This window comes from Salmo trutta, chromosome 16 (genome assembly GCF_901001165.1).
Source record: "Salmo trutta chromosome 16, fSalTru1.1, whole genome shotgun sequence".
Lineage (NCBI taxonomy): Eukaryota > Metazoa > Chordata > Actinopteri > Salmoniformes > Salmonidae > Salmo > Salmo trutta.
The window spans coordinates 60,112,294-60,130,516 of record NC_042972.1 but is presented as its reverse complement, the minus strand read 5'-3'; the positions used below and the strand labels follow the sequence as shown (position 1 = coordinate 60,130,516).

General features: G+C 42.7%; 1 protein-coding gene across 4 annotated transcripts in view; it reads left to right on the top strand.

Moving 5' to 3' along the window:
- The window catches only part of LOC115151124 (protein MTSS 2), a 147,320-nt gene that overhangs the window by 91,081 nt on the left and 38,016 nt on the right, over positions 1 to 18,223 (top strand). For all 4 annotated transcript variants that reach the window (XM_029695135.1, XM_029695132.1, XM_029695133.1 and 1 more), the window contains 3 exons: positions 12,639 to 12,796; positions 17,336 to 17,443; positions 17,659 to 17,756. In XM_029695135.1, coding sequence (XP_029550995.1) covers positions 12,639 to 12,796; positions 17,336 to 17,443; positions 17,659 to 17,756 — 364 coding nt within the window. The remainder of the gene's footprint in view (positions 1 to 12,638; positions 12,797 to 17,335; positions 17,444 to 17,658; positions 17,757 to 18,223) is intronic.

The following is an 18,223-nucleotide window of genomic DNA, read 5'->3' as shown; positions in this document are numbered from 1 at the left end:
ACTCATTTTGCTTTTTACATTATCCAATATGGCTGTCGATACTGAATCCGATTTTGGAAAGGTGATATTACTGTTGAATTTGTTGCCATATATAATACAAATCTTGTGTATTTGTGAGTAATGGACCAGTATTTATCAATGTACCATTATATTCCATAAGTAAACCTGCATAAAGTAGCAAAAATGGCCTTAAAACACCAAACATCTACATGTAAACCATTCAAAAAATGTTTTAACTACTACATGAATCACCTTAACAAATGTTATCAAGCTTAAAAATAAAAAATGCCAAAAGACTCTGTTAGTGCCTTCAGAAAGTATTCATACCACTTGACTTATTCCACATTTTGTTGAGTTACGGCCTGAATTCAAAATTGATTAAATTGATCCATCCTCAGTTTTCTCCTATCATAGCCATTAAACTCTAACTGTTTTAAAGTCTGGTGAAATCCCAGGGCGGCTTCCTTCCTCTCCGGCAACTGAGTTAGGAAGGAGGCCTGTATCTTTGTAGTGTCTTGATACACCATCCAAAGTGTAATTAATAACTTCACCAAACTCAAAGGGATACTCAATATCTGCTTTTTTTTGCCAATCTACCAATAGGTACCCTTTTTTGTGAGGCGTTGGAAAACCTCCCTGGTCTTTGTGGTTGAATCTGTGTTTGAAATGCACTGCTCGACTGAAGGACCTTACAGATAACTATATGTGTGGTGTACAGAGATGAGGTAGTCATTCAAAAATAATGTTTAACACTATTATTGCATACAGAGTAAGTCCATGCAACTTGTGTGACTTGCTAAGCACATTTTTACTCCTGAACTTATTTAGGCTTGCCATAAGAAAGGTGTTGAATACTTATTGACGCTTTCAATATTTCAAAACACGATTCCACTTTGATTAGCAATTTAATTCATTTTAAATTCAGGTTGTAACACAACAAAATGTGAAAAAAGTCAAAGGGTGTGAATAGTTTCTGAAGGCACGGTACATTATGTAGCTAATTTATTGAGAACATTGGTAATTTACAGAATCACTTTTAACCGGAGATGGTCATTCTAATATAGGCTTTTACAATATGCTACAACAAATTCTAGAACATTGTTCTTGAATTTGACAGACTAATGATTTTTGTCTATGAACAAAGAACTAAAGATTTTGGGCTATGTTGAAACATTAGTCTTTGGCACCCTGGCACTGTAAATGCTTAACCTGAGCACCAGTTGAAAAATCTTTGCTTCAAGTCCTTAGGAAACTGTGCAATGTTTTTTATGTATTATTTCATACATTGTTATCCCAGAAACCTTGTGTTATTACATACAGCCGGGAAGAACTATTGGATATCAGCACTTACCAGCGCAACCAGCACTACGACTTTTCCAAAGCGATGCATACAAGGCCCTCCCCGCCCTCCTTTTGGCAAATCTGACCATGACTCCATCTTGCTGCTCCCATCCTATAGGCAGAAACTAAAACAGGAAGCGCCCGTGCTTAGGTCTATCCAACGCTTGTCTGACCAATCGAATTCCACGCTTCAAGATTGCTTCAATCACGTGGGCTGGGATATGTTTTGGGTAGCCTCAGACAATAACATTGACGTATACGCTGACTCGGTGAGCGAGTTTATAAGGAAGTATATAGGAGATGTTGTGCCCACTGTGACTATTAAAACCTTCCCTAACCAGAAACTGTGGATTGATGGCAGCGTTTGTGCAAAACTGAAGGCACGTACCACCGCGTTTAATCATGGCAAGGTGACTGGAAACATGGCCGAATACTAACTGTGTAGTTATTCCCTCCGCAAGACAATCAAACAAGCAATGCGTCAGTATAGAGACAAAGTGGAGTTGCAATTCAACGGCTGAAACACAAGACGTATGTGGCAGGGTCTACAGACAATCATGGATTACAAAAAGAAAACCAGCCCCGTTGTGGACATCAACATCTTGCTCCCAGACAAATTAAACAACTTCTTTGCGCGCTTTGAGGACAATGCAGTGCCAACAACACGGCCCGCTACCAAAGACTGTGGCCTCTCCTTGGCCGACGTGAGTATAACATTTAAACGTGTTAACCCTCGCAAGGCTGCCAGCCTGCCGACCCTAGCTGCGTCTCCAGTGCATGCTCAGACCAGCTGGCTGGTGTGTTTATGGACATATTCAATCAATCCCTATCCCAGTCTGCTGTTCCCACATGCTTCAAGATGGCCACCATTGTTCCTGTTCCCAAGAAAGCTAAGGTAACTGAACTAAATGACGTTCGCCCCGTGCTTTGAGAGACTAGTCAAGGATCATATCACCTCCACCCTACCTGTTACCATAGACCCACTCCAATTTGCTTACCGCCCCAATAGGTCCACAGACGATGCAATCGCCATCACACTGCACACTGACGAGTAGGCGGCCGGTACGTTGTAATAAACTTTAGTGAACTATTAACATAGTTCACCCATGCATATGGGAGCAGTCAGTCAGAACTGTCATGCTGTTCGTGTGAGGGATAAATTGCTTGAATGGCACAACAGATTTAGGCAAGGGGATTCGGTGTCCTCTACCTAGCTTCTCCCCACATGGAACAAACTCAAAAATAATCTGTTGGCCACCAAATGGTGTTGTCTGAAATAGAATGACAAAAACTCTATTAGATTTTTATGGGCAATTGTTGTGTACAGTCTGTATTCCTACTGTAGCAGCATGATGCAGAATGAGACTTCTCACACACATACTAGCTAGCTAGCTACAACACGGGTATAGTTACTTAAATAATATTAGTTATATGAGTCATCAAAATATTGGAGGCTAACTAGGCTAGCTAAGCTTGCTCGCTAGCTTTAAAGTTAGGCTATAGTACATTTTGGGTATAGTAAACGAAGCTAGCTTGCTTGGCTTGTGGTACTAGCAAGCCCCATTATGGCCGAATCTATCATAAAATTGTACTGAACAATGCTGACTCGTAAAAAGAGAGCTTATATTGCTAGCCAGCTACTGACAGCAAAGCCACTAACTCGTTTGTCATTTGCCCTCCTGGTTCCGATTGTGTAGGCTGCCGCAGCCACTTGATCTTGGAGATTCTGAAGAATGTCTCCAGCACCCCTCTATCTGTGTGTATTAACGTCGATGGTCTGTCACACACACATGATCCATGGGATCTGAAGTGACCTTCTCCAGTAAGAACAGTCCGCGGTCGAATTTGTTGCAGCACAGACATTCCTCTTCTGTTGGCGTGGCTGTTCAGATCCCGCATAGGTGCACTACCAGTCGGAGTCTGACTGTGGCTCCCCAGGTTCAGGAGTGGCGGCTGCACAATTCTTATTCTCACTGTCTCAACTGTTCTTCAGTGTATTCCAGTGTATACTCTTCTTGGAAAAAGGAATCATCAGAAGCAGCCACTGTAACTATTTAGCCATCTCAGATAGACAGTGTACAGTAACATAGCTCCCGTGACCCTGTAAAAACTAGTACCGCCAGCGTTTTGAAAAGCCTAACTTTGAGGGTGGGAACACAATTGGACAAGGAAGTAGGGCTCCCGTCAGGCTGTAGTCTTTACAAAGCCATGGAAAATGAGTCAGCCTGTAATGTCATGGCAGATAGGAACATTGTTAAGACAAGTCTAATGGCTCTAATGAACAAGGGCAATCATATTTACTCGCTGCTAGCGTGATGGTGCAATTGGCAAAACACACATGCCACAATTGCTACAAAACATGACTCCGTTCATTTTTAGATTGGACAGCAGGCTCAATCAACCGACGGCGTCATTGGTTTAATTCTGCCAGCACAAATATAAAAAATACAGCTATGGTGCATAATTAGGTCTGAAATACCTCACTCATAATTTGGGAGACTGATTTGATTATTAGGATCCCCATTAGCCGACGGCAATGGCGACAGCTTGTCTTACTGGGGTCCGACACGTAATGAAAAAGACAGACAAAAGACTTTATAATTTACATTTTAAAAACATTAACGTGTGTGTGTGTGTGTGTGTGTCACGCGCATCAGTTACACATGCATGTCAGTACATACACACAACAAGTAGGTGACATGGGGAGAGGCGTTGTGCCGTGAGGTGTTGCTTTATTTGTTTTATTTGGTTTGCTGTTCACTTGCGCTATATAAGATGGGAGTTCTATACACTCATGGCTCTGTATAATACTGTATGTTTCTTTGAATTTGTTCTGAACTTGGACTGTGAAAAGACCCCTGGTGGCATGTCTGGTGGGTAAATGTGTGTGTGTGTGTCAGTACTGTGTGTAAGTTAACTATGCAAACAATTTGGAATTTCCAAGAAATTAATGTTTCTTATAAAAACAAGAAGTAATGTGGTCTTTACTCAACTTAGCCAAGAGAGACTGGCATGCATAGTATTAATATTAGCCCTCTGATTACAATGAAGAGAAAGACGTGCGCTCTGTTCTGGGCCAGCTGCAGCTTAACTAGGTATTTTCTTTGCAACACATATGACTGGACAATAATCAAGATAAGATAAAAGGAGAGCCTGCAGGACGTGCTTTGTGTGGTGTCACTCTTTGGTAGCGGAATGACTTTGGCTTCCCTCCAGGCCTGAGGACAAAGACTTTCCTCTAGGCTCAGATTAAAGATATGACAGATAGGAGTGGCTATAGAGTCAGCTACCATCCTCAATAGCTTTCCATCTAAGTTGTTTGTCATTATTGATCAATAACAATTATTTTTCCACCTCTCCCACACTAACAAAATTCCAACTTAATGTTTTTCTTTCATTATTTAAATGTTTTATGCATGAGTACAATGGCTCACTGTTCGTTGTTGGCATTTCCTGCCTAAATTTGCCAACTTTTCCAATTAAGTAATCTTTAAAATATTTGGCAACATCAAATGGTTTTGTGATGAATCAGCCATCTGATTTGATGAAAAGATGGAGTTGAATTTGTCTTTCTGCCCACAATTTAATTTAAAGTGCTCTGTTTTTCCATCATTCTTTATATCATTGATATTGGCTTCATAATACAGTTTCTTCTTTTTGTTGAGTTCAGTCACAAAATTTCTCAATTTGCAGTAAGACAGCCAGTCAGATGTGCAGCCAGACTTATTAGCCACTCCCCTTTCAACCATAAAATGTTTCAATTCCTCAGTAATCCATTGAGCCTTAATCATTTAAAGTCAGTTTCTTAACAGGTGCATGTTTATCAATAATTGGAAGAAGCAATTTCATAAATGCTTAACACAGTGTCCAAAGAAGGGCCAGAAGTATGCAGAATGGTGTCGTCTGCGTAGAGGTGGATCAGAGAATCACCAGCAGCAATGTTTAGTGATGGGGAAGGACCTCTTATTTGAGATGGGTGTCTTGGTTTGTTTCACGTCAAGTGGGCCTTGTTTGTTAACAGGGAGGGTGGTGCAGTGTCCTCAGTGCTGACTCACCCCTCTGGAGTAGAGCGGCAGTCGATAGGGAAGTATAGATTCCTGGGATATCTCCCTGTCCAGCCCCCATGCTGCCCAGAACCACTAACGCTGAACTGAACCCACCTGGAGCATTCAGCAGCTGGAAATACCCCTAACCTACCACTGCTGGTCAGACTGCAGGCTAGATGCGATCCAGGGCTGAGCTGTTGCCATACAAGGCAGTGATGCAGCCAGTCCTAGTGGTGCAGCTGTATTGTTTTTTTTAGGATGTAAGGGCCCATGCCAAACCTTTTCAACCTCCTGAGGGGGAAGAGGCGCTATCACACCTTCACGACTGGGACTTGAAGCCCCACTTGTAACCGAAAGGTTGCAAGATCGAATGCCCGAGCTGACAAGGTAAAAATCTGTCGTTCTGCCCCTGTTCCTAGGCCGTCATTGAAAATACTAATTTGTTCTTAACTGACTTGCCTAGTTAAATAAAGGTTAAATAAATAAAAAAGTTAAAATCCCTTTTGTCGCTGTGGATTTAAAAAATATATATTTTACCTTTTATTTAATTAGGCAAGTCAGTTAAGAACAAATTCTTATTTTCAATGACGGCCTAGGAACAGTGGGTTATTTTTACCTTGTCAGCTCAGGGATTTGATCTTGCAACCTTTAGGTTACCAGTCCAACGCTCTAACCACTAGGCTACCTGCTGCCCAAATGGATGGAGGTTCTGTGCCTTACTCTTAGATAATTCTATCTCCCAAGGGAGTTTGACTGTGTTACCTATGTCCCTCCTTGTTACAAATCAGTAAAAGCAGCTAGCATCACACTCTGACTGTCTTTCTCACTGGTCTGGTTCTCTAGCTTTGTCCTGTAGACGGGTGATCTGGATAGCGTTGTGGTCAGAGTTGGAGATCAGTGGTTTGATACGGGTGGTGTAGGAGTCTGATGTTGACAGCAATTGTCCAAAATATTCTCCATCCTGGTGTTGCCTTCGACGACATGGCAGAAGCCTGGCAAGCACTCAAGGTTACATTGGATGAGGTCTCCTAGTATTATGACTGGTGTGTCTGGGTGTTTTTGCTGGCAAGCATGGTTGAGGTCTCCCAGTATCATGCTTGCCAGCAAAAACACCCAGATGCACCAGTCATAATACTGGGAGACCTCAACCAGTGTAGCCTTGAGTGCTTGCCAGCTCCCTGTTCATACTGACGTTGAGGGAGAGGTTATTGTCCCAACACCACACTGACCACCTCCCTGTGGCTGTCTAATCATCGCCGGTGATCAGGCCTACCACTGTTGCGTTGTCAGCAAACTTGATGTTGGAGTCGTATTTTGCCAATCAGTCGTAGGTGAACAGGGAGTACAGGAGGGGACTAAGCACACAGCCCTGTAGGGTCCCTGTGTTAAGGGTCAGTGTGGTAGAGGGGATGTTGCCTATCCTCACCACCTCGGGTCGGCCCGTCAGGAAGTCCAGGATCCAGTTACATAGGGAGGTGTTCAGTCCCAGGGTCCTAAGCTTGGTGACGAGCTTGGAGAGGCAAATAGTGTTGAACGTTGATATGTAGTCATTGAACAGCGTTCTCACAGGTATTCCTCTTATCTAGTTGGGTGAGGGCAGTGTAGACTGCAATTGAGATTGTGTCGTCTCATGAATCTGTTGGGGCGGTATGCAAATTGAATTGGGTCTGGGATATTCGAGTTGATGTGGCATAACCAGCCTTTCAAAGCACTTCTTGATTACAGATGTGAGTGCTACAGGGCGGTAGTCATTGTGGCAGGAAGCCTTAGTGTTCATGGGAACAGGAATGATGGTGGTCAGTTTAAGACATGGGGATTACAGACTGGGACAAGGAGCCGTTGAAAATAACTAAATATGCCTGCCATCTGTTCTGCGCATGCTCTGAGAACACAATACCGTCCGGCCCCGCTGCCTCTTGCACCCAGCTTCCGTGTTTTATTTTCAAAAGTTTGCACTCCGAAAAGCCCAGCTCTGCCTCCCAAATGGCACCCTATTCCCTATGTAGTGCACTACAGCTCTGGTCAAAAGTAGTGCACTTCTGTAGATGTGACCGACCACCGGTCACATCTACAGGGTTAGAAAATGGTATATCATACACTGACATTTTGAGGAACAATGGGAAAGTTATTCTGCTTTGAAAGTTGAAAAACTTGTTACTTAAATTTTGAGAAAATGGCCTTTGAATGTTTTGGTACTACTACTGGAGAGCTCTCCTTTGTCTACAGCCATTCAGCATTGTTCACACCCTCTTAAGCCAGCTCTTTAAGGATTCACATGTGAGGTCATGTGCTAAACAGTGAATAGTGTAGTAAAGATTAAGACTGAAAGTGGTAAAAGTAGTAGCCTACAATAAGGACAAATTCCAGGTAAACAAAGTGTCCAGATAATTTTTTTTGCAAATATTAGATGACGCTTATCCAGACACTTGTCTAAATTGATGGGTCATGTGAACGAAATGCTATAACCACCAGCCACATCTTGTTAAGTGGATGGGTCTCTACAGAAGGTGAAAACGGTACAGCCAAATGGTTACTTGCATAGTAGAAATATCAGAAAGATAGTGTCAATATAAATAAAATTATATACAGTATGTACAAGAACAATATCAATAATGATAGTGTCAGTGATAGATGAGGTAGTTATATGCATATATTCAGAGGTAAAGAGCAGCGGGATAAAAAAAATCGTAACAGCAACATATGGCGTGTGTGTTAGAAGAGAGTCATTTGAATAAAGGCACTGCAGATAGTGCTGATGACTGGTACGTCCGAACCACGCATGAACAAGGGTAATCTATATTCGGAGAGCTTGTTTCTGTCCTGCCCTTGACTTTGCTGCATGGCATGTGAAAGCTACTTTATTGAGGAAAAGTGTACTTACTATGCCTGTGATATGTGGTTGTCCACCGAGCCATCTTAAGATGAATGCACTTGTCACGACTTCCGCCGAAGTCGGTCCCTCTCCTTGTTCGGGCGGCGTTCAGCGGTCGACGTCACCGGCCTTCTAGCGATCACCGATCCACTTTTCATTTTCCATTTGTTTTGTCTTTGTTTTACACACCTGATTTAAATTCCCCAATTACATGTTCATTATTTAACCCTCTGTTTTCCACATGTTTGAAAAACGCTGCAGCGTTGCAGTTTTTGACTAGAACCGGTGCACCTGGCAACTACTACCATTCAAATGGCACTTAAATATTTTGTCTAGCCCATTCACCTTCTGAATGGCCCACATGCACAATCCATGTCTCAATTGTCTCCAGGCTTAAAAATCCTTATTTAATCGGTCTCCTCCCCTTCATCTACACTGATTGAAGTTGATTTAACAAGTGACATCAGTAAGGGACCATAGCTTTCACCTGGTCAGTCTCATGGGAAGTGCAGGTGTTCTTAATGTTTTGTATGCTCAGTGTATGGAAAACACAGGATATTCAAAACAAAGTGATTTTCAAGGTTATACTGCTTTCTTGTGGCAAAAGTATGCCATAGCAGGTACTATGCTTTGGCTCTATCAAGCTGTGTATTTTTAGTTTCTCCATCACGGTCCGAATTTCTCTTCTAAAGTTTTGGGATAAATAACAGACACCTCTGACCAGCAATTAGAATGGGATACTAAGATGGTTAAATCCGCATTCCAGCCAGTGTCTATTCCACAAGTTACCACTGGCTAAAACGATGCTGTTGAAATGCATGTTTACTCTGTCCCATCTCACTCCACAGTCCACTGTCTCATCAGCCCAGCCAGACAATTCATAAACATAATATCCACTGATCAAGACAAAGGAGATTATTGTGGACTACAGTAAAAGGAGGACCGAGCACGCCACCATTCTCATCGACGGAGCTGTAGTGGAGCAGGTTGAGGCCTTCAAGTTTCTTGGTGTCCACATCAACAAACTAACATGGTCCAAACACACCAAGACAGTCGTGAAGAGGGCACAACAGAATCTATTCCCCCTCAGAAGACTGAAAAGATTTGGCATGGGTCCTCAGACCCTCAAAGTTCTACAGCTGCACCATCGAGAGCATCCTGACTGGTTGCATCACTGCCTGGTATGGCAACTGCTCGGCCTCCGACCGCAAGGCACTACAGTATGCACTACAGAGGGTAGTGCATATGGCCCAGTACATCACTGGGGCCAAGCTTCCTGCCATCCAGGACCTCTATACCAGGCGATGTCAGAGGAAGCCCCTAAAAATTGTCAAAGACTCCAGCCACCCTAGTCATGGACTGTTCTCTCTGCTACCGCACGGCAAGCGGTACAGGAGTGCCAAGTCTAGGTCCAAAAGGCTTCTCAACAGCATCTACCCCCAAGCCATAAGACTCCTGAACAGCTAATCAAATGGCTACCCAGACTATTTGCATTGCCCCCCCCCCCCCCCCTCTTTTAAACTGCTGCTATTCTCTGTTTATAATCTATGCATAGTCACTTTAACTCAACCTACTGTACATGTACATATTACCTCGACTAACCGGTGCCCCCTGCCCATTGACTCTCTACCAGTACCCCCTCTATATATCCTCGCTATTATTATTTTACTGCTCCTCTTTAATTATTTGTTACTTCTATGTTTTACTTAACACGTATTTTTCATAAAACTGCAGTGTTGGTTAAAACCTGTTGGGGCTAGGGGGCAGTATTTTCACGGTTGGATAAAAAACGTCCCCGATTTAAACTGGTTACTACTCTTGCCCAGAAATGAGAATATGCATAGTATTAGTAGATTTGGATAGAAAACACCCTAAAGTTTCTAAAACTGTTTGAATGGTGTCTGTGAGTATTTGTATTTCGCGCCACGGTCTTCCACTGTCTGTTGAATAGAGTGCTCAGCGTCAATAGACGCTCACGTCCCACGTTTCCCATAGAAGTTAATTAAGGACTTGTAAGTAAGCATTTCACTGTAAGGTCTACAATTCCTGTTCTATTTGCCACATTTAGCAATTGGTTTTCAATAGCGGAGACTTGTATAAACCTTGCTGTCTGTCTCTGTTTCAATATATAATTATATCTCCAGCTGTTCCATAGTAATGAAAGTGTAGTAGTCAGGCAGGCAGCTTTTGTCAGCCAGTCGAAATCCTGAATCGGCATCATTTTTATGGATACCATGTCAAACAGGTAAAACGAAATGCAGCTAGTTTAGAGGCTTTCCAGCTTCAGTTTGAAGTGATTGTGTTAACTGTGTTGTTGGCCATCTCCTCTGAACAACAGTGTCCTGAAGAGAGAGCACATTTTCTATGCCAGGTGAAATCGCGCATCATTAACTCATTATTACATTTCATTAGACAACAGTTTAAACAAATGCAAAAGCAGCTAACATAAACTCACTCACTTTTGTACATCACATTTACATTTTAGTCATTTAGCAGACGCTCTTATCCAGAGCGACTTACAGTAGTGAATGCATACATTTCATTTCATGCATTTTTTTTTTTCTTTTTTTTTTCTTTTTTTTTTGTACTGGCCCCTGTGGGAATCGAACCCACAACCATGCTGGTGTTGCACACACCATGCTGGTGTTGCACACACCATGCTGGTGTTGCACACTGTGTTGCACACACCATGCTGGTGTTGCACACACCATGCTGGTGTTGCACACACCATGCTGGTGTTGCATGCTGGTGTTGCACACACCATGCTCTACCAACTGAGCCACAGGGAAGGCCATCGCCTTGGTCCGTACAATTGACCTTATTTTAGCGCCCAAAAAACGTAATACTTCCAGATCAACTGTAATGTCAATATCATTGTAAAGCACAACTTCTCCCCTTTCCAACAAAATCAATGACATGAACTCCACCCTTCCCGTTTGTGCATGATTCAAGAAGGCAACGAGCTCCGTCGGATCTTTTTAAAAATGGCGGGTGGGGAAGCGAAACTAATGCGTGGTAGTGAGAAGGAGAGATGTCGGTGGTAAAACTGCTTTTTTTCACTCGATCTGTCTAACTTATCACCTTATCGCCTCTAAAATGTAAATAAAACACTATAAAGAGTTTATATATTGTGTCATTACATTCCTATTTGAAGGTTTGTGTCGAATTTGAATCGGGTTTTTAGGGCGGTGCTAAAGTGATCTTCAGAAGTAAACAGCGGCTTTGAGAGTCATGATCGCTTACAGTGATGACGCAAAAAATTACTTGGTACCCCGTCACTGTCCATTTCTTGTTTTTAAACGATGAGAGAAGTGCTACACCTGGTGGAGAGAGATTGTAAGACAGAAATAGTTGCTTTATGCTTGCTGTACATTATGGCATGACACGTCACGATGTAATGGATGGTCAGATTGTTCTACTTTTCTCCAATTCTATAGATCCATTACCATGTCGATCAACGCTTGAATAGAAACGTAGTTCACACCCCACATTTTGAAGTCAACACAGTCGCTACAGTCCCATTAGTTTTCTTTGCAGCCTGGTTTGAATGTCGCGGTTGCGCATATTTGTACGGAATGGGGTGAGTTTACGTTACTTTGTTTTTTTTCTGCACTGTTTGACGTGACAGTAAGTTAGCCGTAGTTGACTAGCTAGCAAGCATGAGAACGTTGCCAGCCAGTATGGCAATAGAACATTTAGAACGAATGACTGGGTCGCGTCCATAGATACAGAACAAAAAGACTGGACGACTGGGTCGCGTTCATAGATACAGAACAAAAAGACTGAAATACTGGGTCGCGTCCATAGATACAGAACAAAAAGACTGGACGACTGGGTCACGTTCATAGATACAGAACAAAAACACTGAAATACTGGGTCGCGTTCATAGATACAGAACAAAAAGACTGAACGACTGGGTCTCTGGAAACAGACCCAATTGAACGAACGACCAGCCGGCTTGGGTAGCAACCCTAGATTTGTGTCGGGACTGTATCTCGTGGAAGGGTGAAATCGTATTAATAAATTCATCAAAGTAATGTTTTTAATTAAAATATGTCAATCATTATTTGAATATATTGGTAACCGGTTGTATAAAAGTGATAATGCCCTCGGAGCCGGTGTTTGGAGGATATATTAGCACGGTTTCCCTGCCCTCCACTTAGTTTTGGGCCTAGCAACACCCGTGCCAAGATATCCTCCAAACACTGTCTTCTCGTGCATTATCACTTAAATGCACACCCCTCAACAAACGTGTTTCGGGCATCGTTTTCTAACCTGAGTTTTGTTAACTTGCTACAGCAGCCCGCTGGCTTTGTTTGCCTGTTATTTTGCCAGTCTGCTCTGCCTGTCAACTTTGGTTCCCCCCTGTGTTTCCCTAGGAAAGGACGAGGTGCGTGGGCAGCTGGACAGCGCCCTGCAGGAGGTGAACGTGCGCTATGCTGTGCTGGAGGAGACTGAGAAGAGGGCTGTGTGCCGGGCGCTCATCGAAGAGAGGGGCCGTTACTGCGCCTTTGTCAGCATGCTCAAACCTGTGCTGGTGAGTAGGTTATAATAATATTATTTTCATTATCTAATCTAGAATCAGTCTATGTTCATGACAAAAATGTGTTCATGAGTTAGTTATAGTCTCATCTGATCCGGAATCAGTCAGTATTCACGTCAAACCTGTGCTGGGGTTATCCTCTCATCTAGAATCAGTGTCCATGCCATATCTGTATTTTTGGGGTGGTTATTATTATAATCCAGAATCAGTCTTTATGATTCATGCCAAAACTGTGTGTGTGAGGGCTTTATACTCTCATCTGACCCAGACTCAGTCAGTATTACCTAGGCCTAGACTGGCCCAAGGATCTAGTTGGAACGCTCAGCTGCTAAAGTTGATCCATTTTCATATAAAAAGTCTCTGGCTTCTGTTTTAGTGAATGGAACAGGTTGGAGGCCCCAGAACTCCATGATGTTACGCCATGCAAGTTCAACGCTGTTTACACTGTTGACATGAGAGAGAGTCTCTATTGAGTGAATCTGGCAATGTTTGATGGTGGTTGGACGGTCAGTGCCTCAAGGCCTCAGTTCCACATAGGGCTCTTGTCAAAAGTAGTGCGCTATGTTCCATTTGTGACGTAGACAGTATTATTTTAAGTTTTGTCATATGCACAAGTACATTGAAATGCTAAACTTGCAAGTCCTTCCCAACAATGCAGTATTCAAAATAGAAAAATAAGAGAGAAAAAAAAACAAGTGTCAGCTGTCTTAGTGGGTAGAGACCTGGGGATAGACTGTGGGAGAGCAGTAGTTGTTAGCCATTTAACAGTCTTATGGCCAGGGGATAGAAGCTGTTTAGGAGTCTGTTGTTCTGAGCCTTGATACACTGGTACCGCCTGCCGGACGAGAGCATGTAGTCTGGCAATTTTTGGTGGCCTTTCTCCGACATGATGTGCTGAGCTTATAATGGTATAAGGACACACTCTGTAGGGCCTTCCGGTAAAGGAAGTGTAGTTGCCAGACAGTGATACAACCAGTCAGGATGCTCTCGGTGGTGCAGTTGTAAAAGTTCTGAGGGGCCATGCCAAATCCTTTCAACCTCCTGAGGGAGAATGGGTGCTACAATTGAAAGACATTACACCAATATCTCTGAGTTCTATGGATCACGTCATCTCATTATACGCCGACTATATCTTACTTTATCTAGACAATGTATCTCAATCTCTCCCGAATGCTTTGAAGATTATAGACAAATTCAGCTCCATTTCACGTTTTAAAGTAAATCTCACCAAATCTGACCTACTCCCCCTTAACATCTCTAGGGTAGGTGGGACGAAATCAACAGCCAGTGACACATCAGAGCGCCAAATTTAAAACCACAAAATGTCATAATTCAAAGTTCTCAAACATAGGACTATTTTACACCATTTGAAAGATAAGACTCGTTAATCTAACCACACTGTCCGATTTCAAAAAGGCTTTACAGTGAAAGCAAAACATTAGATTATGTTAGAGTACATAGTCAGAAATAACCACAGCCATTTCTCAAGCAAGCATATATGTCACAAAAACCAAAAACACAGCTAAATGCAGCACTAACTTTTGATGATCTTCATCAGATGACACTCCTAGGACATTATGTTATACAATACATGCATGTTTTGCTCAATCAAGTTCATATTTATATCAAAAACCAGCTTTTTACATTAGCATGTGATGTTCAGAACTAGCAACTAGCATACACACCGCAAACTTCCGGTGAATTTACTTAATTACTCACGATTAACGTTCACAAAATACATAATTATTTGAAGAATTATAGATACAGAACTCCTTTATGCAATCGCGGTGTCAGATTTTAAAATAGCTTTTCGGTGAAAGCACATTTTGCAATATTCTGAGTAGATAGCCCGGCCATCACGGCTAGCTAATTTGACACCCACCAAGTTTGGCCCTCACCAAACTCAGATTTACTATAAGAAAAATTGGATTACCTTTGCTGTTCTTCGTCAGAATGCACTCCCAGGACTTCTACTTCAACAACAAATGTTGTTTTGGTTCGAAATAATCCATAGTTATATTGAAATAGCTCCGTTTTGTTCGTGCGTTCAGGTCACAAGCCGAAGGGTGACGCGTGAGCGCATTTCGTGAGCAAAAATGTCCAAATATTCCATTACCGTACTTCGAAGCATGTCAAACGCTGTTTAAAATCAATTTTTATGCGATTTTTCTCGTAAAATAGCGATAATATTCCAACCGGGCGACGTTGTATTCGTTCAAAGACTGAAAGAACAAAATGGAGAATTCACATGAATGCGCATCTCCAGTGTCACTGTCCCCAGGCAGGCCAGTAACAAACTCTGCTGTTGTTTTTCGCCCAGAGACTGCAGACATCTCATTACACTTTCTGGCGCCTTCTGAGAGCCAATGGAAGCCTTAGAAAATGTCACGTTACAGCACAGATGTTGCATTTTCGATAGAGAGGCTACAGAAGGACAATACATTGTCAGACAGGGCACTTCCTGTATGGAATCTTCTCAGGTTTTGGCCTGCCATATGAGTTCTGTTATACTCACAGACACCATTCAAACAGTTTTAGAAACTTCAGAGTGTTTTCTATCCAAATCTACTAATTATATGCATATTCTAGTTTCTGGGCAGGAGTAGTAACCAGATTAAATCGGGTATGTTTTTTATCCGGCCGTGCAAATACTGCCCCCTGGCCCCAACAGGTTAAGCACCCGGCACAGGACCCCATCTCTTCTTATGGAATCCCAATCATTTCCTAAAAATGTAGGAATAGATATATTTATTTTAGATAAAACCATTGCCCAAAACTTCAACAGAAAGCTCAATTCAATCAGACCACAGTAGATGGCTTAACATTCCAGTCGCTCTAACCGCAGAATTTCTATTGTGAAACTTAATATATTGCCTTGGTTGAATTTTTGTGAGCTCAATGCTTCCTATGTCTCCCCCTTCCGGCTATTGGGATAAAATCCACAGTGAATTTTCAGAATGTAAATAGGAAGGAAAGAGATCCCAGATTAAATTTACACATTTATAGAGAGGGAAAGATGCTGGAGGGCTATCCGTTCAAAATCTTAATTATACACTGCTCAAAAAAATAAAGGGAACACTAAAATAAGACATCCTAGATCTGAATGAATGAAATAATCTTATTAAATACTTTTTTCTTTACATAGTTGAATGTGCTGACAACAAAATCACACAAAAATAATCAATGGAAATCCAATTTATCAACCCATGGAGGTCTGGATTTGGAGTCACACTCAAAATTAAAGTGGAAAACCACACTACAGGCTGATCCAACTTTGATGTAATGTCCTTAAAACAAGTCAAAATGAGGCTCAGTAGTGTATGTAGCCTCCACGTGCCTGTATGACCTCCCTACAACGCCTGGGCATGCTCCTGATGAGGTGGCGGATGGTCTCCTGAGGGATCTCCTCCCAGACCTGGACTAAAGCATCAGGAGCAGGCAGCAGAACGTTCTCCACGGCGTCTCCAGACTCTGTCACGTCTGTCATATGTGCTCAGTGTGAACCTGCTTTCATCTGTGAAGAGCACAGGGCGCCAGTGGCGAATTTGCCAATCTTGGTGTTCTCTGGCAAATGCCAAATGTCCTGTATGGTTTTGGGCTGTAAGCTCAACCCCCACCTGTGGACGTCGGGCCCTCATACCAATTTATAAATTGGTTTAGACATAACTCTTCCGCTCCCTGGCTGAGAATGGAGAAATATGGTGGCTCCCATTTGTCATGTGGTATCCATGCCCTTGGCGATGTAATGATATAAGGACATTCCAAGAACTGAAAGAAGCATTTATATTACCAGGTAACTCTTTTTTTATCTTCAGCTTAGATCAGCTATGCTGGCCTATGGAGTTCCATGGAAAACCCAGCTGTAGAACCGTCTAATGATACAATTTGTAAACAGATTACCTGGTCTCCCGAAAGGACTAGGGCAGATGAAGATGAGGGAGGAGAAATGGGATGGCCATGCTGCATTTTTGTCAAGCAGACCTTGCTTTTTCAATGTAAGCTCATTTACTTGTGTGACTGCCAGTCAAATAGGGTTGCACTTCTTTTGCCATCTGATCAAAATGAACTATTTTCAGCTGAATGTGTTGCACTAACGTACGTTCTGTGAAGGAAAACTATAGTTGCACCTCCCTGATCACTCTATTGAAGCAAAAAAACGAACTTTCAATATAAAAAGTCACCCTTGTCAATACGCAGCTGGACTCACCTGCTCGCGCTTTGTCTCGTTGTCTTATTTACAAACAAACATGTATCTGGCTCAACTGTTCTGGGGAACTAAGTAAGCCTAACGTATTGCACAAGTTTACTGCTGGTATTTACTAAATAAATAGCTACAAATATACACATGTATTGAAAAACTTCAAAGTAATAGTTTTGACGGTATTGAAAAACTAATTACCCTGATATACCGCCCAAGCCTTGTTACTAGGGGCTATTTGTAACTGATAGTTGTGTCTGGGATCTGTGGTTAGGGGCATTGCTGTGGTTTTTGGGGATTGGTTGTGTGTCTGATCTGTTATTATGTGTGTACAGGATCATGAGATCAGCATGCTGGGAGAAGTGACCCACCTGCAGACCATCCTGGAAGACCTGAGCAGCCTAACGGCCGAGCCCAGCAAACTGCCCCCCGCCAGCGAACAGGTAAGCTGGATGATTCTCACACACACACACACACACACTTGTTCGCACCCCACACACAGAGACATCAATATACCTTCCCAAATACACTTAACCACATACTCGCACACACACACATACACACACACACACACACACACACACGGTGTTAGATATTCCCACTGTTCCATGTACTCATTCTCACACATGAAAAGTATTTTTTTCTCCCTACTCAACAGGTGATCCTAGATCTGAAGGGATCAGACTACAGCTATAGTTACCAGACGCCCCCTGCCTCCCCCAGCAACACGCTGTCCCGCAAGAGCAGCATCAGCAGGTAGCTAAACCCACACACACGCAAAAACACAAATTACATACACGCTGTCCCGCAAGAGCAGCATCAGCAGGTAGCTAAACCCACACACACGCAAAAACACAAATCACATACACGCTCTCTCGCAAGAGCAGCATCAGCAGGTAGCTAAACCCACACACACGCAAAAACACAAATTACATACACGCTGTCCCGCAAGAGCAGCATCAGCAGGTAGCTAAACCCACACACACGCAAACACACAAATCACATACACGCTGTCCCGCAAGAGCAGCATCAGCAGGTAGCTAAACCCACACACATTCTTACTCATACACAAACTTACCAACACTCGTGTACACACACACTACACTAAGTACTCAGGTAGGCATATCGGCAAATATGCACACTGCTTCACACCAAATTCTCTGCCTTTGACACTGAATGGGGGCCGTCTTGACATTTAGAGAGCTTACCAAATTGGGGAGGTG